Source organism: Camelus dromedarius, chromosome 3 (assembly GCF_036321535.1).
Source record: "Camelus dromedarius isolate mCamDro1 chromosome 3, mCamDro1.pat, whole genome shotgun sequence".
In the NCBI taxonomy this organism is placed as follows: Eukaryota; Metazoa; Chordata; class Mammalia; order Artiodactyla; family Camelidae; genus Camelus; species Camelus dromedarius.
Window position 1 is genome coordinate 4,544,677 of NC_087438.1, and position 23,742 is coordinate 4,568,418.

The 23,742-nt window shown below is 51.6% G+C and overlaps 1 protein-coding gene across 2 annotated transcripts in view; it reads left to right on the plus strand.

Moving 5' to 3' along the window:
• Positions 1 to 17,058: 17,058 nt before the first annotated feature.
• TENT4A (terminal nucleotidyltransferase 4A) overlaps positions 17,059 to 23,742 on the plus strand; it is a 41,564-nt gene continuing 34,880 nt past the window's right edge. For both annotated transcript variants that reach the window (XM_031443060.2, XM_064479392.1), the window contains exon 1: positions 17,059 to 17,802. In XM_031443060.2, coding sequence (XP_031298920.2) covers positions 17,090 to 17,802 — 713 coding nt within the window. In that variant the 5' untranslated portion in view covers positions 17,059 to 17,089. The remainder of the gene's footprint in view (positions 17,803 to 23,742) is intronic.

The following is a 23,742-nucleotide window of genomic DNA, read 5'->3' on the forward strand; positions in this document are numbered from 1 at the left end:
GGGGAGTGAATTTTAGAAATATTACTTAAAGCCAGAAAAAGAAAGAAAAACACCATATGATACCACATATAAGTGGAATCTTAAAAAATGGCAGAAATGAACTTATTTACAAAACAGAAATAGACTCACAGCCATAGAAAACTCATGGTTGCCAGGGGGGAAAGGGGGTGAGGAGGGATAAATTGGGAGTTCACAATTTGCAGATTCTAATTACTGTATATAAAATAGATAAACAGCAGGGTCCCGCTGTATAGCACAATATCTTGTATATCCAATACCTTATAATAGCCTATAATGAAAAAGAATATGAAAAGGAAAAAATATGTATGTATAACTGAATCACTATGCTGTACACCAGAAACTAACAAAACATTGTAAACTGGCTATACTTCAATAAAAAATTTTTTAAATAAACAATATCTCAAAACAGAAATATTACTTGATTGAATCAAAGATGAAGACAAAATAAATTGAATATCTCCTTTTACTCTAAGTGACATTTCTTTGAAAGGTTTAGCACGCAGATAATCCATGTCAGCAACTGAGCTGAGCTCACTGAACACCAGTGCGCCAGTTAAGAGACCCATGTCAATCTTCCCATTTTCACTTAATGAGGGCTTACGTTTTTAAGCCAGTGTGGAAAAACTACCCTCTTTTCCCCTAAGTTGAAGTCGTCTGGACAGCAGCCAGCTCAGAGCCTGGCACCCTTGGCATGGAATGGTTACTCCTTAAATACTTACAGATTGAAGAATTCAGTCCTCAGATCCCCCTTGGCTGCCTGGAGCACCTGGGGGTGAACAGTGTCTGTCTCCTTTTGTAGTTCTTTTAAAAGATCTGCCCCAAAAGACGGCTAGGGGTGCTTCCTCCCTTGTGATGCTGGGTTGTCCCTGGCAGTCTCAGAAGGATCCACGCCTGCCCCGTGAATGACAAAGGAGCCCAGAAGTGGAAACCAGTCACACCCGTGTGGACTGAGCGCCCCCTGCCGGCCGGCGACAGTGCCAGGGCCAGCAAAGGGCTTGGGTTCTCAGGAGGTAAGTTTCCTGCTGGGGATGAAGCCTCCAGGCCACTTGAAACACCTAGTAAATGAAAAATCAAGGAGTCGAGAGGAACCTAACTCCAGGCAGTGAGAGAAGCCCATCACTCATTTTCAACATCACTGCAGTAATTTCACCGTGACGGTGAATCTCCACCTCCCAATTCCATCACTTCAGGTTGATGGGGCCGGGAAAGCCTTATCAAGATCTTGGTTGGATCTGGGTCTGGGAGGTTTGGGTTGCATTGGGAGAGGCAAAGACAAGAGTGAGAGAACCTTCCAGAAAATTGGTGCACCCTGAATGGCAGGTCAGAGACAAGAAAGCCTGTGGCTTGCTCTGCTCGGGGGCTGTGAGCCAAGAACTCTGAGACGCTGGGCTTCAGCAGGTGGGGGGGTAGTTGGAAGTGAGGCTGGTCTGGAGACTGAGGTCCTGTTGGGAGGACGTTGAATATCAGTTCTTTTATTCAGTTGACAACTGTGTCCAGGACACCCTGCTGAGCTCTGCCAAAGGGTGGGCGGGTGGCACTCTCCCAGTCCCCAGCTGGGGCAGCAGACGGGGCAGCCCCAAGGTCAACTCCCTCTGAGATGGCTCACGTCCCATCCGCTGCACACGCTGTTGGTCACACTGAGATTTCCTACCCAGAACATTTAGCACCTGCTCCCCACCCCCGACGTGGCTTATGCTCACAAGGGTGGGACCGTCCCCAGGACCAAGGTAGGTGTCTAATTCCCATCAGCATGACCTGAGTCCTCATTCTGACTTCCTGATGGGAGAAGCCACACGGCTGGGTCCCTGCAGTGTTCCCTGCTCTCCATCCTGCTCCCATCACGTGGGAAGAAGGAATTCATGTAGATTTGTTCACAATGAATGCACGAGTGGATGAATTTTTCTACAGAAGAACCAAGAAAGCACAGCCACAAAGACAAAGCAAAGCTTTGATGATTTTGACATTTTTCTTTTACCCTAGACATTTTGAGGTCAGAGCATCCACTAGTTTTAAATATTTTTATGATAAAAAGAAATTATTTGTTAATGGCTGCTTTTAAACTTAGCCAGACTGAGGATATAAACAGCCCTCCGTTTAACAGCCCAAGGCCTGCAAACTCCAGCACCAGCTTGGACTACAGAAGCACCGACTCTGAGTGGGGAGGACCAGTGGTGAGATGTGGCGCACGCACACAACGCTGCACCCTTTGTCCAGAGGTACCCGAGGAGATGATATCAGAGCTTCCTTATCCCAATGGCTCTCTGTCCTCTCTGCCAGAGGATCCCCCTCCCATCCTCTCTCTCCTTCAAGCACGGCTTCAGCCGGCGAGATGTGATTGGATGCAATGTCACCGTGTCCCAGCAGCATCTTGAGAGCCACGGCATGGCTGGGCTGCGTCTCCCTTTTCCCTCCCCGTGTGACTCAGATGGGGCTGCTTCTTGGGCCGGGGTCCCCGAATAAAAAAGGTGCAATGTGGAACAGGGCCAGGGAGAGGGGCTGCCCATGTGGGCCGTGTCATTCCTCTAAGCCACCGAGATGAGGAAGTGGGTGGTTACTGCGGGACAAATGAGCAAAGCCAATAAAGCGATTTATATTGTAAGACGTTAAACACACAGCCAAGGGAAGCCTGCGCTGGGCCAGCGTGTTCTTTCTAGTGTGACGCTCACCCCCTCCCCTCCAGGGAGGCCGATGTCCCCTCCAGCGGCGCTGGGTGGGCTCCTTCTGAGACAGGAGGGAAGGGGGCAGGGCACAACCATGGAAGAAAGGACACAGCATCGAGGACAGGACAGACTGGTTAGAACCAAGACGGCGGGAGATTTGACTTCCAGTACACCCTGAGTCTCATGGCGCACCCACAGGCTTCATGACAGGTCCCAGGCTGATGTAAAAGGCCAAAAAGTGGGTGGGGGCCTGATTCCTGGAAATCCCCGCCCCTTCCCCAAAATAGTTGGAATAATCCTCCTACTTGTTAGCATATGAAATTACCGAGCCCATAAAAACTAAGAACCCTGCACCTCCTGGTCACTCTCTCCTGCCTTCTGAGACGGCCCGCACGCTGCTGTCTGCTCTGTGTGTGTCTCCTAAGCCGCTCTCCCTTCTGACTGAGGTGGACCACACTGTCTAGGGAGTGTGTGTGTCTCTAAATAAACTTGCTTTCACTTTACTATGCCTTGTTCTTGAATTCTCTCCTGTGCGAGGCAAGACCCTAATCTCTGACAACACTTCCATCTCTGCCTTAGGTTACGGTCGTCCCCCCAAGTGTCTGTGCGGGGATCGGCAAGTGCTGCGTGCAGAGCCGCCCAGGCTGGAGCAGCTCCTTCCAGACCCTTCCTGTAGGGGATCCACACCTCCTTCGAACACCAGCCTCTTGAAATGTGATTCTAAGTCCAGAACGGGAGTCAGGTCCTTGCCACTTCCCGAGGAATGACCGCGTTCTCTGAGCTGCACTAAGGCACTTTAGAGCTCAAATTAAACACTCCTCCAATTCAGGAAAATAAATTCACGGACAGCAGAGGTGAACAGCGTCCTCTCCTGTATTTCCAAACTTGGTACTTGTCATCTCTTTGCTGGCGGTGAAACTCACGCCTTTTCCCCAACTAGTGGTCTGTTACGGAGGTACCAGGGCATCCTGCGCTGGTCTGGAACTTCAGAGATGGATTCCCTTGATCACTGACTCGTTTTCAGGGGCACCGCCCTGTGTTTCACAGAGTGTGCCTGCGTTTCTCCCGGGTACCATTTCGTTTCTGCTGTGGCCGCCCTTCCTGACGGGGGCGCCCAGCCATCGCCCCGCCCCGGCTCAAACTCAGAAGAAAGGAGACATTACGATGGGAATTTTGCTCAGCAAATAGCAGGTTGGTGGAGGGGGAGAGCCCAGTTACTGCCTACATCTGTCTTTCTGGCGGCATGGAATTCACTGGAAACGTCTCTGCCAGCAAGTCTCCGTGTCCAGCTCTGCCTGGGACTCTAAAGGGGGGCCTGCACCTCCCGGGTTGCTTGGCTGGGCCTGCGAGGCCCCCACTGCCGTGAGAAAAGAACCCACAGGTCTGTAAACTTGCTATTTTTAGGCCTTGGTGGACCTAAGCCAGTTTCCCGAGTGCAGCAATCACCCAAATATTTTATTGAGTAGGGTCTTGAAAAATGACAGCACACATCTTAAATCTACTCAGAAATCTAAACAGGTTTGAAATGTCATGCAACTAATTCACAGGGACAGACGATGGGCCTCCTCGCCTGGGTCACCAGGGAGGGGCTGGGGGGGCCCATCCCTGCCCGTCTGCTCTCGTCACCCACACCCAGCCCGGTGAGCTCACCCACCCGCACCGCAGGCCAGCAGCGAAGGGATCGCTCCAGACGCGCCCCTCCAGACGAGCCGCTCTTCCAGACTCAGGACTTGACACATCCAGCTGCCACCCGAGTGCCTCCCCGGGGTTTCCGGGATGCCTCCTGCTCCCCCAGGGTCTCTGTCTGGGGGAAGGAAGACTCTCAACTGCTCTGCCCACCAACCCGGGGTGGACCCTTTACTCCTCCCTCTGCCCCCTCCCCTATCGTCCAACGACTCTGCCTTCAAACTACGCCAAATCTGCCCACTGGTCGCCCTCACGCCCCACCACCCTGGAACCAAGGCCCTGTCTCTTCCCGCGGAACTGCCATGGCCCCAGACTTGTTTCCCACCTCCATCCTCCCCACACCGGTTACCCCTCACAGAGCATGCGGGGCCACCTGCAAGGGGTGCTGACTCTGTCTCCACCGCTCAGCTCCGAATCCTGTGGTTCTTCACCTCTCGTCCCAGCCTGTGAGGAGGGCCCTGTGTGTCTGTGGGTCTTTAGGCCCCTCTGGTCTCTGCTTGTTAAATGTCACGCACATTTCATGACTCAAGCGACATTTTAGCAATGATTGTAAATAGAGTTGCTCCCCGCCTACCCGCCCAAGTCCTGGTTCACACAACAGAACGAAACGGACACCCAGAGGGTTTGTCTGGAAATAAAGACCAGTTAGATAAATACAAAAATTAGTAGTTCATCAGCCCTGCAGACCCTAAACCATTCCCTTCCATCATCGGGGAAGTTGGAGCCTGACCAAGAGCAGGAAGCAGGGGCAGTGCCCTCGACTGCATCTTCCCCTCAGTCAGAGGAGGAATAAGTGGGAAACTAAAAATGCAAGGAAAACTCGAGCTTCTGTAAGAACCTCCGAGAAATAACACCATGAACACACACAGGATGAGTGCCATGTGCCAGTCACCCTGGTGAGCCCTTCCCATCTGTTCATTCTTTTCATCTTCACACAACCCGACGCATAAGGTACAACTATTGTGCCCATTCCGCAGATGAGGAAACTGAGGCCCTCTAGGCCTCCCAGTCAGGAAATGGTGACCCGTCTCCACAGTCTGTGTTTTTAACCAAAGAAACAGATCTGAGTTTGAGAGCAGTCTGGATGTCCCGACTGAAGTCCTAAAGCAGAAAGAAATGTCAGCAAACTCCGTGGACGGGCTGTCTGCCTCCCTGTACAGAGTCATAGCTGATGAAATCCTCGGGCTGTGGCAGTGAGGTTTGGACTGGGCTGCCAATGACCTCAGTCGGAGACGGGGACAGAGCCCCAGGCGACTTCAGCTCCAGGGAGCGTCTGAGAATCTGGTGTGTAACGTAAATACTTGTTAAGTGCTTCCTGCTGTAAAGACTCCTCCAGGGAGCAAGAGAAATAGCGAAGCAAAGGGGTCTCTACTAGGTAAGAATGAAATACTGAGAAACGAGAATTTTCCTGTTTCATGTTCAGGTTATTTTTTTACATCAAAGATTTACACACGTACGTATGTGCGTGTTTCTCCTGGAACTGACGCAGGGCCCACAGGAGGTCAGGCAGTACATGTGCAGTGTTCTGGGGTGCCTTTAAAACAGGCCCCTCGTCGTCCCTGCGAAGGCGAGGCTCTTGTGTCCTCCGCTGTGGCATCCTGCCCTGGGCTCCTCGGTGGGAACCTGGAAGTTCTCTGGATCTGCCCTCTTCCCTTCCTCCACGTGGAATCAGTTATGGGGCCCCGATGATTTTACCTCTGAAACATTCTGTGGCAGACAGTGCTGTGGCTTTGCCAGACCCATTTCCTTTCTATTCTGGGCTCTCAGCTCCACTGCACTTTCTAGAATCCTTTGTATTAGGTGGGGCCACCAGCCTGTGGGCCCAGGGTGTGTCGGCCGCTCTGGGCTTGGTCCCCTGACCCCCTGCAGGACCCTCCAGCCTGCTCCTTCCCTCTCCTGCCGGCCCTCTGCAGAGAACCAGCAGCGCCCGCCCCGCCAGACCCGCCAGACCCAGACCCGAGGGAACAGGGAGGGGCAGGACTCCTGGGGGAGAGAGCCTGCTTCCCGGAGGACCGTGTGAAGGCCCCTCCCTCCCCACACCCCGGCCCCAGCAGGGCCCACGCCGGCCTGGGGTGTGAACAAGAGAAACTCGCCACGTCCTGCCACGGGGATCTGCCACCAACCGCAGCCACAGCTACCTACCCTGACTTGTTTATCTTCTCCTAAGTCTTCCTTCCCAAACCTAAACCTGTGCCCGTCGCTGACTTTCTACTTCTCTCGACAGGCATGGCCTCCCAGCTTCTGCCCCTACCTTCAACCTTGTCCATCACAACGCCATCTCCTAAGGCAGAGTGAGCCTCTTGGCAAGCACAGCGCAGACCCTCTCACTCCTCCGCGTGAATCTTTTCATGGGGCCTCTGATTGCCTCCAAAGTGCTGCGGTGGGGACATGGTCTCCCCAGGCCTGGCCTGGTCGACAGCACCAGCCTCACGTTAGCTTCCCGCGGACCCCACTGGGCTGGACACAGCGAGCCTGGCGATTCTGTCCTCAGGGCTATTTCTCCCACCAGCCCTTCCGTCTGCCTGCCCCCTACCTCCCTGTTGGCTTACTTCTCTGCATTGGCTTTGGCAGCACCTCCTCCAGGCTCCCTTCTCCTGTGTCCCCCCAGGAGCCTGCATGCTGCCACACACATCACTGTTTTCTACCCCAAGAACACTTGGTTCGGCGACTGTGTTGGTTGTGTTGTGCACCTGACACACAGCAGGGGCTCAACAGCTAACCCCGGCCCAACAACCACAAATGTCTCCCAGAAGGAACCCTCCTATGCTGTTGGTGGGAACGCAAATTGGTGCGGCCACCACGGAGGGCAGTATGGAGGTTCCATAAAAAACCTGACAATAGAACTACCATGTGACCCAGCAATCCCATTCCTGAGCATACATCTGGAAAAGATGAAAACTCTGATTCTAAAAGATACCTGCACCCCAATGTTTACAGCAGCACTGTTAACAAGAGCCAGGACATGGAAGCCGCCTGAGTGCCACCAACAGACGGCTGGGTAAAGAAGAGGTGGTCTATATACACAGTGAATACTACTCAGCCATAAACAAAGAATGAAATAATGCCATTTGTAGCAACATGGATGGGCCTAGAGATTACTATACTAGGTGGAATAAGTTGGACAGAAAGACAAATATCATATGATATCACTTACATGTGGAATCTAAAAAAAAAGGACACACATGAACTTACTTACAACACAGAAATAGACTCACAGGCATAGAAAACGAGCTATGGTTACCAGAGGGGAAAGAGTGGGGGTAGGGATAAATCAGTAGTCTGGGATTAACATATATACACGGCTATATGTAAAAGAAATAAACCACAAGCACCTACTGCATAGCTCAGGGAACTACACTCAACATGCCGGAATAAACCATGATATAAAAGAATATGAAGAAGAATATATATACGTCTAACTGAATCACTATGCTGTGCACCTGAAACTAACACAACATTGTAAATCAACTATTCTTCAATAAAAATAAATAAATAAATGAATGAATTTAAAAAAAAGTCTCCAGACATTGGCAAATGACACCCAGAGACATATCAGCCCCACTTGCTCTGGAGTCACGTGGGAGAAGGAACCATGTGCTAATCCTGGCAAGAAACCAGAGGGCATGTTGTCTTGGTGGGTGGGGTCAGCCCAGTCAGTGTTGACCTGAACCTGGATTTTATTACAGCAGGCTCTCAGAAGCAGACTTGCAGGGACCAGATTCAGAGGAGATGGGGGTGACGGGCCCTGGGCTCACCCAGTATACCCCCGCCTGCTTCTGCTTTCCTAACAGACTCCAGTCTTTTTCAACAAAGCCATGTGCCCAGCACAAGCAATGCCTCACGGCTGGTCTAGATCTTTCTTCGTCACTCCGTTCTCAACACCCCAGCTTTCTGACAGTTAGAGGCGGCCTTACAACCGGTTCTAGTCACGAGATTTAAGGGGAAATCTAGTGTGAGGGTTGTTTTATTTTGTTTTGTTTTTAGAAATGTTTGCTTTTCGGATTAAAAGGGCCACAAGCAGCAGACACCTCCCTCCCCCACCTCCTCCGGCCTTGACTGTGGTCATGATGACTGGGGCCAGGGCAGCTGTGGAGCCAAGGCCGGGGAGTCACAGGCAGGTCAGCGCAGACATTCTGGGGTGCTGTACCACCACGCCACTCCTGACTTCTAATTATGGGAGAATAATAACTCTTTGCTTTTGTGACGCCCCTGTAGCGGGTTGAACAGTGTCTTCCCCCTACCCGCTTCCCAAGTTAATGTCCACCTAGAATCCCAGCACACGACCTTATTTGGAACTAGGATCTTTACAGATGAAATTAGTTAAGGATCTTGAGATGAAATTATGCTCAATTTAGGGTGGGCTCTAAATCCAACGACTGGCATCCTTCTAAGAAGGGAGACTCACAGGGAGCAGGTTACGTGAAGACAGAAGTAGAGATTGAAATAATGTGGCCACAAGCCAAGGGACACCAGGAGCCACCAGGAGCTGGAGGAGGCAGGGAGGACCCTCCCCTAGAACCTTCAAAGGGAGCGCAGCCCTGCCCAGTCCCCAGTTTTGTGCTTCTGGCCTCCTCAGCTGAGAGTGAGTGGATTTCTGTTGTTTTAAACCCCCAGGTTTGTGATCATTTGTTAGAAGCAGACCCAGGAAACAAATACAGCCACTGTCAGTGAAGTTTTCTGTTGCTTTAGATGAAACTATTCTTAATGGATACACTAAGACGTGAATGGAGAACCAATTTAGAAACCACATGGGGTTTTATTTCAGGGGCCCTCCTTTGAGGACAAGAGAGGAAGGGGGGCAGGTGAGCTGGAAGGTTGCTCTGAGGGAAAGGAAGCTGGTGTCTTCCACGTCTAGGTGGAGCCTTTAAAAAAAAAGTGGTTCCAAATATTTACCGCTAATTAATTTTTTTATCATTCATCATGGAGCCACAGAAAATGGAGGAGCGTGACAGCCAGAACCCTTTGTTTCTCCTACATTGTGAGCAAGTAAGGCTCTCCACACAAACCACACTGCAGAAAACCGACTCTTAACAGTTTTTTATGTTTTCAAACTTCTAATATTTTCCATTCTGTATGTACTCAATATTAATTTTGAAGCATTTTGAAATACGTATTTTATGTTTTCTCAAAACCAAGATTTTTTTCAATAACCTTGAGCTTAACGTATGAACTTTTAAAAATTCAACCTCATTTATTTATTTCACTTGTAATGAAAATTCTGTATATTCAAGGTGTACAACACAGTGATGGACTCCACCTATCCATAGTGGAATGATCGCTACAGTAAGCTAATGAGCATGTCCATCTCTTCACATAGTTAATCTCATTTTTTTTAGGTGGAGCCTTTTGGAAAGCCTCCCTGTCCCCCTTAAAGCTCAGCTTCTGGTGAAGGAGCACGTGTGCCCACCGGGGTCAGGGCATGCATCCTTGGACAAGAAGGACTCAAAGCATAATTTGAGGGGTCCCTGATTATAGACTCCCTACAGACCATTTCCCAAATTCTGTTACATATTCCTTCCATGGGAATATTCCTTGCATATTCCATGATGTCATATTTGTGTGACATAATGGAATTGATTTTTGGGATTTGTTCTGCTGAGCCCCCGACTCCAGTTTCCCGATTGGACCGTGGATTCAGGCAACCTTGGAATCCTCATCTGGGATTGTGAGGTGCTAGACCTGATGATCTGCAGAGCAACACCTGCTTCTCAGGTGAGGTGGGAAGGGGTAGTCTTGGGATGGCTGTGCGGTTGAAATGTGATGACCCCCCCCCAATGGGACAATGGGTCTAGGGTCTTAGGCATTGCTTATCAAAGATGCTCAGGACACCACAGAGGGAGCGCCAGACGCCGTGAGACTCCAGGCTGGACACAGCTCTACCTCTGCAGTCATCTTGCCAAAAAAGACAAATCTGAATTCTATCAAGACTCTAGATCCAATTGACCAATTTACAGAAAATAGAGCCCACAGGGAACACGTTAAGGGACAACACAGGGAGACAGATCTGCAAAATCCAGACTGTAGGAACCATATTCTTCAACCACAGATTGCCCCCTGCCCCTCACAAAAAAAGCAAAAATGATGAGAGAGAAATCATAGATTAAAAACTTTGGAAGATACGAATCAACCAATTGTTAATACATAGATCTTTTTGGAAAAAAACGAGCAACTAAAAATTTTATAAGACTATCAAAGATACTACAGATCAGACATTTGATGATATTAAGACATTATTATTAATATCTTAATGTGATGATATCATAGTTATGTGTTAAAACAAGAATGCTTGTAACTTAGAAATAACTTTTATGGATAAAATGTTACATGGGATTTGCTTTAACATGACTGGGAGGGGAGAAAGTGGGTGAGGATATTAGTGAACAGATTTGACCACGAGTTGACAATTACTGAATCTGGGTAATGAGTACATAGAAGTTCATTAAATATATTGTCTACTGTTGTATAAATTTGAAAATTTCCATAATTAAAGAGGAAAATAATTCATTTGACAGAAAAACTCACTCCCAAGACTTCCTTTAATGAGTGGACTGAGTGCTTGAAACTTTCAAAACGTTTAGCACCCACCTTTGCAGGAACATAGCTCTTTTACATGAAAAATGCATGAAAAATAGCTAATTTATGTTTGCATAGAGAGCTTTTATAAATCAATACACTCTCCCCAGAATGACAAAAATATCAAGTAATTCACAGAAATTTTAAAGATGGCTTTAAAACACATGAAAATGTGCTGAATTTCACTTAAAAATGAAGGTAAATTAAAATGATAACCATTTATCACAGAGTCCTCGGTAAACATTTCAAAGTTTTGTTCCATGTCACATTACAAACTTTCCTTGGTTAATGAGAATACAGAACAATCTGACGATACGTATTAAAATTCAAAATAACCCTGCCACTTCACACTAATAGGAGTTTATCCTATGCATTCTCAAGTAAGTGAAGATAGATGTACAAAAATACCCATTGTAGCATTGCTTTTAATAGCATGTGACTGAAATGAACTGAAGCTACACTGATACAAGGTTGGTTAAACTATGATAAACATATGGTTAAGGAATATAGCTCTTTGAAGAAAACCTCTCTTGGTGAACACAGAATCACTAGCACACAGTGCAGGTGGCTCTCTCTCTCTCTCTCTCCCTCCCTCTCTCCCCCACCCCCTTTCCCTCATCATATTATTTGCTTCCTGGGGACCAGAGATTACCCACAAGCTGTTGTAACCCACTGACTACTCTAGTCGGCTCTCACTGTATGGTAGCATTTTCTGAATTACTTGCGGTATCAAGGTGCTTTCCACAGCAGAGCATGACCCGTCCAGAAAATGCCTCAACTAGTAAGGGAGGTTGTCACCTTGGATGCCAAGGGGTCTGGAGAGGGAGACTGTGGTGTGGCTGACTCTACTGCTCAGTGAGGTAACCGAGGGCATCTTCTTTACATCATTCCATTCGGCCCCCAGAGCGCTGGTCACCCTCTTCTCCAGCCTCAAGACGGCTGCAGCAGAGCCAGACATCCTATGTAACTGTGTCCAGTGGTGAGGAGGGGAGCTTCCTCTTGGATGCCTCTTTTATGCTCACCTGGAAGGCTTCCCCAGGAATGTTCTGGCAGACTTTCCTGAAGGTCCTGTCCTCTAGGACAGAGCTGTGTGCTGTGTTTACATCACAGGAGGGATGTAGATGCATCATGGTTCAGCCTCTGGCCCTGTGTACCTGGCTAGGCTGACACCTGGACAGAATGGGGGTTCTGTCTGCTAAAACAGAGGGGGGCAGCAGGGCCAAAAGGACTCGAGTGGACGACCAGCAGCACCTGCCAACAGGTTGGCATGTCAAAATGGGAGATTTCAGGCTCACGCCTGCATCTCCAGTTTTGTCATGAGAAAGACCATCTCTGGTACCTTGGCTGGGTCTTGCCCTTCTGCTGGCTGGACATGGCAGCCGTGGCCCTTTACAGTAGGACCCCATGGTCCCCACCACTCCTCATTCATGTCACACTGGGGGCCCAGTTATTCCTCTCCCAGCATCCAATGCCCCTTGCAACGTGACCTCAGCCCTTCTATCAAGAGGGGAGGCTGTTTCCCCACCCCTTAAATCTTGCCAAGACCTGGTCACTCGCTTGGGCTCACAAAACTGGGAGGAAGTACATGCCTGATTGCTTTCTTTTCTTCTTTTTTAAAATTGAAGCACAGAGGATTTACAATGTTAATTTCTCATTTACAGCATACTGACTCAGTTATACATAGATATAATCCTTTCCATATTCTTTTTCATTATAGGTTATTACAAGATATTGAATATAGTTCCCTGGGCTATTCAGTAGGACCTTGTTGTCTATTTTATATATAGTAGTGTGTATTTGCAAATCCCAAACTCCCAATTTATCTCTCCACCCCCACCCCATTTTCCCCCAGCTGCTTGCTTTCTTGAAAGTCTGTTCAGCCACCCTGAGAATGAGCTGGGGCCAGCTTGGTGGATAATGAGAAACACATGGGCCAGTTAACTCTGCTGTCCTAGTTGCCAGCCAGCCAACTGCCAGTCATATGAATGTGGCCACCCTAGACCAGCCAGGCTTCAGCGCACCTTCTAGTTGACTGGAGCGTCTAAGTGATCTGTAAGCCAATTTCAGCTGTGTCTGACCCAAATCAGCAGAACCACTCAGTTGATCCATAGACTTTTGAGCAATACAACACTTATTTTAAGCCACTGAGTTTGGGGGTGATTTGTTACTTGTCAGCAGCTGACTAATACACACACACACACCCCTGACTTTTGTCAGTTACTTATATCACCTGTTCAGCTCCTATGAGCAACTGAGTTTGAGAAGTTTGGATTAGGCAGAAGTTTCCAAACTTTACTGTGCTTAAGAATTGTCCAGGGACTTTATGTGATACATTGATTCCTGGGCTTCACTTCAAGAAGGTTTCAGTAGTTTGCATGAGCCCCAGATACCTGCATTTTAACCAGCATATCAGATTCTGGCACTGGTAGTCCATGAAACTCACTTTGGACACCATTTGTTCATGAGAACAAATCACTACAATCATAATGTAATCTCTACTATTATCTCTCCTCTAATATCAGGAGAGAGAAAAAAGTAACTTTTGGCCAAAAAGGGAAAATGCTTGGCTTATCTGTGAAAATTGATGAGCAAAGAGAAAGACCTCCCCTGCCCAGAATCTCAGAGGCTGTATTGTTTCTTGATTTACATACAGAAATACATCTCTTCTAATTTACATAAAAAGATTTATGATCAAATCCATACATAATACAATTCAGATATAATTACAAGAAGTTGAGTGATGACTGATGAATCAAACTAAGGGGGATGAACCAGAGGCAACAGCAAAGATGGAGCAGGAGGCCATGGTAAGGGGCTGGGAGGGATGACTTAAAACGTTAAAACAAGTAAACAATGACAACCTGTGTAGCAGATCCTGGAAGCCAGGTAAGGAGACTGCCTGCTTTCATTCCCAGTGGGTCGGTGAGTCCCCCACTGGTCATCCCACCGATGTTCACTGAGGACCTATCATGTGCCAAACATGGTCCTTGAGCTGGCCCACAGGAGGGAACAGGACAGATAAAAATTCCTCTCCTTGTGGCGCTTACATTCTAATGGGGTGAGGGGACACAGATGAAAAAACAAGGTAAATAAAATTTACATTAGATAGTATAGTGGGTTGAATTGTGTCCCCCCAAAAGATATGTCCAAGTCCTAACCCTGGGTACCAGTACATTGTAACCTTACTTGGGAATAGGGTCTCCTAAGATGCAGTTAAGAGATCAACAGCATGAGCCCTCAACCAATAGAATTGGTGTCCTTAGAAGAAGAGACAGACACAGGGAGAACTCTAAGCAGTGATGCAGATGGAGATTGGAGTGATGCACCTAAAAGCCGAGGCACACCAGGAATCGATGGCAACCCCAGAAGAGTAAGGCTCCCTCCTAGAGCCTTTAGAGAAAACATGGCCCGGGCAACACCTTGATTTCAGACGCTAAGCCTCCAGGACCTCGAGAGAATGAATTTCTGTTGTTTTAAGCCACCTTGTTTGTGGAATTTTGTTATGTGTCCCTAGGAAAGTGATGGAGATAAATGCTAAGCAAAATAAAGTAGGGAGTGTTGAGGGTTGGGTTTGTAGTTTAAACAGAGCCGGCTCGAAGTCCTGAGACCTGAGAGTGAGGAGGGACATCTCAGGGAAGAGCATCCCAGGCAGCTGGCACAGCAAGTACGAAGGCCCTGAGGTAGGGGTGTGCCTGCTGTGCTAGTGACTGGAGCAGGCTAGGTTAGGGGATCAGACCATGTAGGGACTTGCAGGTCATACTAAGGTTGAAAGAGAAAGCAAGCCACCAGAGGGTTTTGAGCAGAAGAGTGGCATGATCTGATTAAAAAAAAAAAAAAAAAGCTACACTTTCTTTTTTGAAGGATCACTCAAGTGGCTGTGGGGAGACAATGTCAAAGGTGGAAAGAATGGAATGTGGGGATCAGCTAGAAGGCACTGTTTAAAATAGGCCAAAAATGTTGGTGGCTTGAAGGGGGCGTCAGTGGGGGGTGTGGTTAATAACGGGGTGGCTATAGGGTTTTGGCTGTTTCTGGCAGGTGGAAGCCAAGAGGATGCATTGGTTATGGAGAGAGAGCAACCTGGGATTACTCCTGGAATTTTGGCCTGAGTCACTGGAAGAAAGGAGGTCTGGAGTAATGACTTTTTGACTTGTTTGTGTGTGATTTTCTGTAGTTTATTTAGCTAGACGTGTTCTAATCCTAGATCAGAATTTCCACATGTGCAACATACAGGTACTGAAAAACGCCTAAATTGAAATATTCACTTTTACCAAGTAACACCATTTAGCCAAAAACCTTAGTATGGAATACACTGACTTCATGTCGGTACCATGTTTGATATGCCAAGCACTTAGCAATGTCTCCTCATCTGTGATACAGATGAGGAAGAGACCATTTAAAACACACCCCTTTACGATGTTTAAATGGAAAGGCGCCCAGGCGCTGTGGGAGCAGGTCCCTGGCTCGGCTTCTTGCCTGGCCCGGGGAAGCATTCCAGGGGCTTGGACCAGGACGGGTGGGGCAGCAGTGTCCGGCACGCAGTCTAGGCTCCCATGGCACAGACAGATTTGCTTTGGACTTCACAGAATGTGTGGTTAACATTGCATTCCAAACAGTGCCACTGACAAACCCTGCTCAGAGCATTCTCTGGACACAGGGACCTCAGAGAGCAGACAGCAGAGCAATTCACTAATGAATCCTGCGGACCCTGTGCCAGCTTGAATAATCCAGGCCACGCGGCCCCACACCCAAGCACACGGGCTGTTTCTCTGATGGGGAGCACTGCCAAGCGTGCCTGGGGAAATCACACCAGTAAGCTAAGCTGTAAGCTTCAACTTCATTTTCTGCATAGAAAATCATTTTTTAAAGAACACATAAAAGCCTGTGAGGAGACAGGCAGAAAAGGGTTCTGCCAGGCCAACCCCCCCCCCCCCCCCCAGGGCCCCAACTCCAGGCGGCCTGCTCCCCCAGGACGCCGGCGAGCACGTGGGCAGGCACGGACACCAGCAGCCACAGCGTGACCCGACTGCTCGCAGGATCCGGACGGACCAGAGGGAGCTTGGGGCATTTTTGTCCTTTCCCTGGAGCAGCGACGGGGCCGCGGCGGGGCTGGCCCGGCACTGACATAGGGCTGGCCGGTCTGCGGACAGAGGGCGCGCCCCCGCCGACTTTCACGGAAACTTCCACCGGCGGCGCCGGCCTCGCGCCCCTGCGCATGCGCAAGCGCGGCGGGTGTACCTCCCCCCAACCCGGCCCCAGCGCGCATGTCTCCACGCCTCTACTGCGCGCCGCGGTGGGAGGTGTGGCTGGTGGACGCAGCCGGACCCAGGGCGGCGCGGCGTCTTGTGGCTTCTCCCTATCCCACCGCAGCCGGGTCTGGTCAAGAAAGTCCCACGCCGCCACCGGTGTCCCGCTCCAGCCCCTCCCAGTCGCGTATCCTTCCGACGCGGTGTCCCCTCCCTCGCCGAGAACCCCAGTACGCAGCCGCGGTAACCAAGGCGGCGGTGTCTAGTGAGGATTTGAAATCGGCCGCGCGTGCGCACTGGCGTCCCGGCCCCGGCACGGGAGGCCGCACTTCCTCCCCACCCGCCCCCGCCCCCGCCCCGCTCCCTCCCCGCCCCTCATTGGAGCGGAGGCGGCGGCGCCCCCTCCTTCCCCCTCGCCCTGTCGCCGCCGAGAGTGTCTTTTCGCCGCCGCCGCCGCCGCCGCAGGAGCACGGAGCGAGCGGCGCGAGCGTGACTGAGGGCCCGGTGCACGGCGGCGGCCCTCCCGCGGGTCCCGGGCCGCGCGGCGCCTGGGCCCGCCCCCTCGGCCCGGCCGCCCGCCCCCTCCGATGGCCTCTCCCGCCGGCCCGTGTGGAACGCCGCCGCCGCCGCGGCCCCCGCGCCCACCCCGCGCCGCGTGAAGGGAGCCCGACAGGCCCGAGCAGCCCGCCGCGGCCTGCCCGGGCCCCGCCAGGCCGCCGCGACCCGGGACCCCGACGGGAGCCGCCGCCGCGAGCCGGCCCGCGCCGCGGCGCAGGCCCGCCCGCCCTTCCGCCAGCGGCCCGTCCGTCCGTCCGTCCGTGCGCGGCGCGGCCGGGGCTCGGGGCGCGGCGGGGGCGGGGCCGCGGCGGGGCGGGCGGGCGCGCGGGCCCGCGGGGCGGCGCGTGGATGGATCCGCGCGTGGCCTGGATCCAGCCCGAGCAGAAGGGGCCGGCCAATGCCCTGTGGATGCAGATCTGGGAGACCTCGCAGGGCGTGGGCCGCGGTGGCTCGGGCTTCGCGTCCTACTTCTGCCTCAACTCGCCCGCGCTGGACACGGCGGCCGCGGCGGGGGCGGCCGGGCTGGGTGGCGGCGGCCTGGCGGGGCCCGCGCTGCCCGCCGCGTCGCCTCCACCGCCCGCGCCCGGCCCTGCCGCGCTGCCCCCCGCGCTGCTGACGGCGCTCGGGCCCGCGGCCGAGGGCGCCCGGCGCCTGCACAAGTCGCCCTCGCTGTCGTCGTCGTCGTCGTCCTCGTCCAACGCCGAGTCGGGCACCGAGAGCCCGGGCTGCTCCTCGTCGTCCTCGAGCAGCGCCTCGCTGGGCCGGGCGGGCGGCGGCCGCGGCGGCGCCTTCTTCCATTTCGCAGACGGCCCTCCAAGCGCCCCCGGCGCGGTCAACGGGCACCCTGGGCCGCGGGGCCCCGCGCCCGCCGGCTCCCCGCCTCAGCACCAGTTCCACCCCGGCCGCCGGAAACGCGAGAACAAGGCCAGCACCTACGGCCTCAACTACCTGCTGTCCGGCAGCCGCGCGGCCGCGCTGAGCGGAGGGGGTGGCCCCGGGCCCCAGGCGCCGCGGCCCGGCACGCCGTGGAAGAGCCGCGCGTACAGCCCGGGCATCCAGGGGTGAGTGCGCGCGGCCCGGCGCGGGGATCTGGGGAGGGGAGGGGGCGGCCAGGGGCCCCAAGCCCCTCGTGCTGCGTGGGGACCTGGGCCCGGCGGGGCGCGCGATTGGCCGCGGGGCGCCGCGGGCGCTTGGAGTCCCCATCCGGGCTCCCGTTTTTTTTCGAGTTTGGGTGTTGGAGGCCAAAGTCCGACTGTGCCATGAGGCTTTTAATTTACTTCTATTTGTTTGAATTTTAAGCTTCTTTTATAAACGAGTAATGTGTCCAGATTCTAGAACTAACAGTTTGAGAAAGGGGCTGCTGAATCCGACTTGTGCAGATGTTTTTCTTATCTTCCCTTGAAACTGGAAAGGAGATCAGATACTTTCTCTCAATCCTCTCTTCCTCGACAGGTTAGGGGCCTTTTGTTAAAGTTGGGTGGAGATAGGTGTGGAGTTTTATGTTAAAAACTTTTATGTTATGCCGAGGGTTTTAGTATTGCTAGGAACGTGAATCAAGTTGAAGGTAAAATACTGGTTAAATGTAATTTTTTTCCCTCCCAGGTAATCCGTTTAAAAGATGAGTAGGATTTTGGTAGCGATACAATTTAACCGACAGCTAATTTAGAAGTGACTTTTTCAAGAGAGAGCTTGCTTGTGATTTAATTTTGTGCTGAAATCAACATAGAATGATCTTCAGGCTCCCTTTTTTTTTTTTTAAACACTCTAATAGCATTCGAAGAAAATAAAAACGTTTGTAGCACATATTCTCTAGGAAGTGTCTAAAAGTATTTCCATATTAGCCTAGAGGGAGTTAGAAAGTCTGTTTAGGGTTAGTGCAATTACTGGCGGCAAGGACTGGTTTAAAAAAAAAAAAAAGATTGATATGTGGGGGTTGGAGCAGCCCCAGGTGAGGCTGCTCTGGTGTAAGTGCTATTTACCCAGCCTTTTTGCTTTCCTGTGCTTTTCTGAGCACCTGGAAACAAGGTATAGGTACCTAGGTTTTATGTCAGTATTTTAGAACTTTAAAGTTTTCTTGCACAATTGCATGCTGACTTAAAGGGCATCTAAGGATTTTCCAGGGTGTTAGGGTTGTAAAACGTTAGAGCCTTATAAATCCTACAGTTGCTAGGTGTTGGGATTATTTCTTAAAGTAACTTTTTCTCTGATGGGTCTGTTTATTCTCATTTGAAATATGCTGTAAAACACTTAAATTGATACTGCTTTAAAATGTATATGATACACAGTAATATTGCGTGTTCTGCAACATGTTTCACCTGGTGTGGGCTGGAAGTGTTACTTTCTTAAATTTTCGGAAGCCTGAGTATGCACTTCAGCCCTAAATAGGAACCCAGCTTCCCCTTCCCTCTCTCCCTTCGGTCTTACGTGTAGAACTTTCCGAGGAGAGATGGTGGGGTGCAGTGTCTTGATGTCTGGCATCATTCCAGTTACATGACAGCCTGTAGGTTTCCAGGCTGTCATGTAACTGGAATCCACTTTGGGTCTCAGCACCAGGAAACTAGGAGGACACGTGGTCCTCATTTGCAGAGCATCCTGGGGCCCGGACCGTCCGGACTCCCACTTCTTCCTTTTAGGCGCTCATGCCAGTGGTAGCATGGTGCTCTGGTGTGAATTGCGCAGGGTCTGGAAACTTTCCTTGCCCATAAGTTTCTCGTAAATCTCAGTGCACTCTGTATGTATGTGGCTGTGGCTTTTCTTAATAAATGAGCCCACTACAAGCCAGGTGCTGGGCTGGGATCTGGGGGAGGGGTTGGCATGGGAGACGTGCAGCCTTAGGACCCTGAGTGGGAAACCTGTCCCTGGTCAGGGAATGCCCCGGCCCTGCACACAGGAGCACTGACTGTCCAGGTGTGCGGGTCTCACTCCCCTCACCCTCTTCTGGCTTCTGTGTCCAGTTTTTCATCAGATCCTGTTCAGTCTTTCTGGACCTCATCCTCCTCACCCTCACGGGGACTGTCGGCATCTCTAGTGAGGTTGCTCACATAACCCGAAGATGGTCATCTTTCACATACTCTTGTCCCACTTTGGACCTTTCCCAGCCCTGCCAGTGGGGTGATCACCTGTGCCAGCAGGTTTGGTCAGTTCCCACACCCTTGGGACTCTGGGATGGCACCTCATTCATCCCCCTTAGTTTAGAGGCCAAAGCTTGACACTCAGTGTTTCTCCAGGGCGCTGCCACTTGGGCCCCGTCTGGGGGCCTGCTCTCCCTCTCTGTTGGGGTCTCACTGCTCCACTCCCTGCCAGCCTGTTAGAAGTCAGCTCCGAGGCCCTGTGATGTAGGGCCAAGAAGCGGACTCTGAAGCAGCCAGCAGTTCTGTGTTTCAGCCCACCTAAGTAGGGGCCACTGCAGTAACTAACACTCACGTTACTGCTCTTTCTGTCTCTTTGCGGGCTTGCCTCTGTGGGTGGCGTGTACCGCATCCCCAGTACATCCCTGGGGCTGTCCATTTTCTGCTATCTCTGCCTAGAGAAGGAGTCTGCTGGGATTGGCTGCCATGTGCCTGGAAGGGCAGGTGCCTTCCGCTTGGTTCACTGCTCTGAATCCTAGCAGACTGCCAACTTGGAAGGGCAGAGGGGAGAAACTGAACCCGAGCAGTGGTCAAGCCAGTGAGCTTGTCTACGGTTGGAGGAGGGAGGCGAGCCTAATGATAGTTTAGAGGGAGTCCATCCGCTGGGCTTATGGGAACTAACCTTTTGGTATGGAGAATTGGCTCTGCCTGGAGCTTGCTCCTGGGCGCAGGTTACCCAGAGTGATGAGGAAGGCCACCAGGAAGTCCTCCACATGTGGCTTAGGATGAGGGAACTGAGGTGCGAGAGCCCCTAGTGCAACCTGCGGAAACAGATCTTGTTGATGAGCAGTGGCTCAGCCCATGCAGCCTCAGGACAGGCGTTTCTGGAGAGACAGCGTCTCAGCCCTCAAGGAGGGGTAAGCGGTTGCCAATGTGACAGGAGTTTGAGTGGCATCAGCTGAACGCAGCTGAGCCTTTGATTGCTAGCCTGGGTGGCACCTGGCTCTTCTTTCTTGGGGAGGTTTCTGCCTTTGGAAACTTTGCCTGGTGGCTGCCTTGAGAGGTGGCCAACCTGTTTTCATCCTTGAGAAGGATGAAGGAAAAACAGGTGAAAGCGGACTGAGACTAGAGCAAGAACCTTCGGAGTGGAGAAGGTCGCATGCTACTTTGGGAGCTGCCATTGGCTCTAGTTCTTAGTCCACTTTTGGGGTGAACTCTCAGACTTTTATTTTGGGAGCGGTGTGGGCAGTGTGAGATGTCCTCTCTGCCCAGGCTTCTGACCTGGAGATGTGGGGAGGGGGCTGGACAGGCTCTGGGGGCCTGTGCCTCCCAGCCTCTGGCTGCTGCCACTTTGACCTACCCTCACCTCCTGGCCCTTGTCGCCCTGCCCTGGTCAGTCTAACACCTTTGGGACTCTACTCAGTTTAAAGGCGAAGAACAGTCCTGCGTACGTGAGGGTAGGGGCGTGGGCCTCAGATACTGCGCTGCGTCCTTTCTGGTGCTGTAGTAGATCAGGTAGGTCCCTGGAAGAATGTACTCAAATGAGGAAGAACCCAGTGCCTGGTGGACGCCTGCGAACCAGGCTTGTCCAGGCTTCAGTTTGGGCTTTGTCCTCTCAGGCCTGCCCGCCTGTACAGAGTGACATGCAGTGTCCTCTCTGCAGATCCCTTGACAACATTCCATTTTTTAACATCTGTTTCTCCAAACAAAATTCACTTGGTCTGAAATCTGTGAGAAATGGACAGATGTCATTTGTAGGAATGGTCAGCCACGCCCACAGGGTTCTTTCTGACTCCACATGTGTTCCGCTTCCCTCCTTTCTCCTGAGAGTCAGTGCCTGGAGAAGATTCAGGCTCCTTCCTCTCCCTCTCAGCTCCAAACTGACTTAGCACAAATGACCTCCTGGCATGTCCTTGGGGGCCCAGGTGAAGGCCATGGCTGTCATGACTCTCGTAGCCTTTGTCTTGTTCCAGTCTCGCCCTGTGACATCCTGGGATGTCTGGGAGAGGTTATTGTGAGATCTGTCTTGGAAGGCGCTGGTCTCACACGGGCCTGCTTTCCCGAGTGCGCACCCTCAGAGACCCCGGGGGTGTGTGTTCGTAGAGGGAAACACAGCTGATTGCACTGTGCATGGATGTGCTGCTGCGCTGACCGTGACCAGCTCCCACTCCCACTCCTCCCGCTTAATAGCAGCATCGCAGTTCCCGCCTGTCGCACCACGGCCACTCTCTCTGCAAGGTGAAATTGAAAATCTAGTGCAAGATGCTGGCTGTGACAAAGTTGGGATAAGTGATGCCTGGTCACCAGTAAAAGGAGGACGGGAAACGTTAGGACAACACTTGGGGACGAGGCTGCCGTGGAGGAGGAGGGGGAACAGAGGACAAGACAGACTCTGGAAGTGGAGGGTCAGAGTTTTCAGTAGGCTGGCAGATGCTGGGGGCTTTGAAAGAATGGGCCCCTCAAATGATTTTTGCAAAAAATGGCCTCCTTAATGCTTCTGGTGTGGAGGTCAGGGCTGGGTAAAAGCAGGCCCTCTGCCGCTGTGAGCTCACGACTGGAAAGCAGTGCCAAGGCCGTGCCGTTTGCTGCTGCTTAGGAGTAACATGGGGTTGTGATTTAATACTTTTAAGAGCAATTTTTAACGGAATGTTTTAAAGTAAAATTTTTCATAATTTTAAGATTTGTTTTTCAAGGTAAAATCTCAGGCCTTCTTTTGGTCACTATTTAATGTGAAATTTTGGTTCCATTTTAAATGCACTCATGTAAACGGAAGGGAGATAACGGTTTTGAAACTGAGACTTTGTGCCTTGGTGAGGTCATCACGGTTTAGGATTTGATTTTTTGATTGTGGAGTAAAAGAGGGTTGTAGAGAACAAACAGAAACCTGTGATCTTGACTTTGATGACACAGCCAGAACGTAGGCTAACGGAAGAGGAGTGACTGGGTCATACTACCTAGGTTCGTGGGAGATTGCCACCTGGAAATTGCCACAGTGTCAGGCAGAAGCGGCCCCTGGCCAGTGGCTGTGGAGAGGCCCGTCTGGAAGACTCTGGTCAGCTTGTCAGGGTCCCTCTTGGAAGGCGGCTGAGTGAGTGCGGCCCCTGAGGCCAGGCAGACAGCTGGTTTTGTGCTCGGGGCAGATGCCTGTACCGCGAGTGGGCCTCCCAGCGAGGGGGTTGGGGGCGTCTCCCGGACAGCTTGGGATTTGCACTTCGAGTTAAATGTCTCACTGTAAGGCCTCCCGGCTGCACTGGTTTGCCTGTGCTGTGCCACCAGTGTCTACAGACTCAGTGACTTTAGGACAGCACTGATGGATTGTCTCACAGTTTCTGTGGGTCGGAGGTCGGGGATGGGGGCAGGGGTCTCTGCTCAGGCACCCACCAGGCTAAAGTCAGGCGTTGGCCGCTGTGTTTTCTGCTGGAGCTCAGGGTCCTCTTGTAAGGACGCTCTTGTTACTGGCATAATGCAGCTCCTCGTGGTTTTAGGATTGAGGTCCCTGATTTCTTGTTGGCAGCCGGCTGGGGCCTCTCTCAGCTCCTTAAAGCCACCTGCATCCCTTGGCTCGAGAACCTTCCATCCTCAAAGCGGCAACAGCACTTTGAACCTCTCTGTCTCTGCCAGCTGGAGGAAGCCTGCCTTAAGGGCTCGAGTAGTTGGGTCAGGCGCACCTGGTTGGCTGCGTTAAGGGCGTGTAGTGATACAGCACGATCCTCAGGAATGGCAATGATTTCATTGTGGCCACAGATTCTGGGGATCAGGGTATGGAATCTTCTGGAGGCTGCTGGCCGCACATGCAGGTGTCCTCCTGTAGGTAGACTTCTCTGCTGTGGGAAGCAGGTACTGAGGAGGTTGTGGGTTTTCTCCCCCAACACTTCTCTCTTTTGACTGGACTCCAGCCCATCACGATGTCTCTTGCAGATAGCTGGTTCTGTC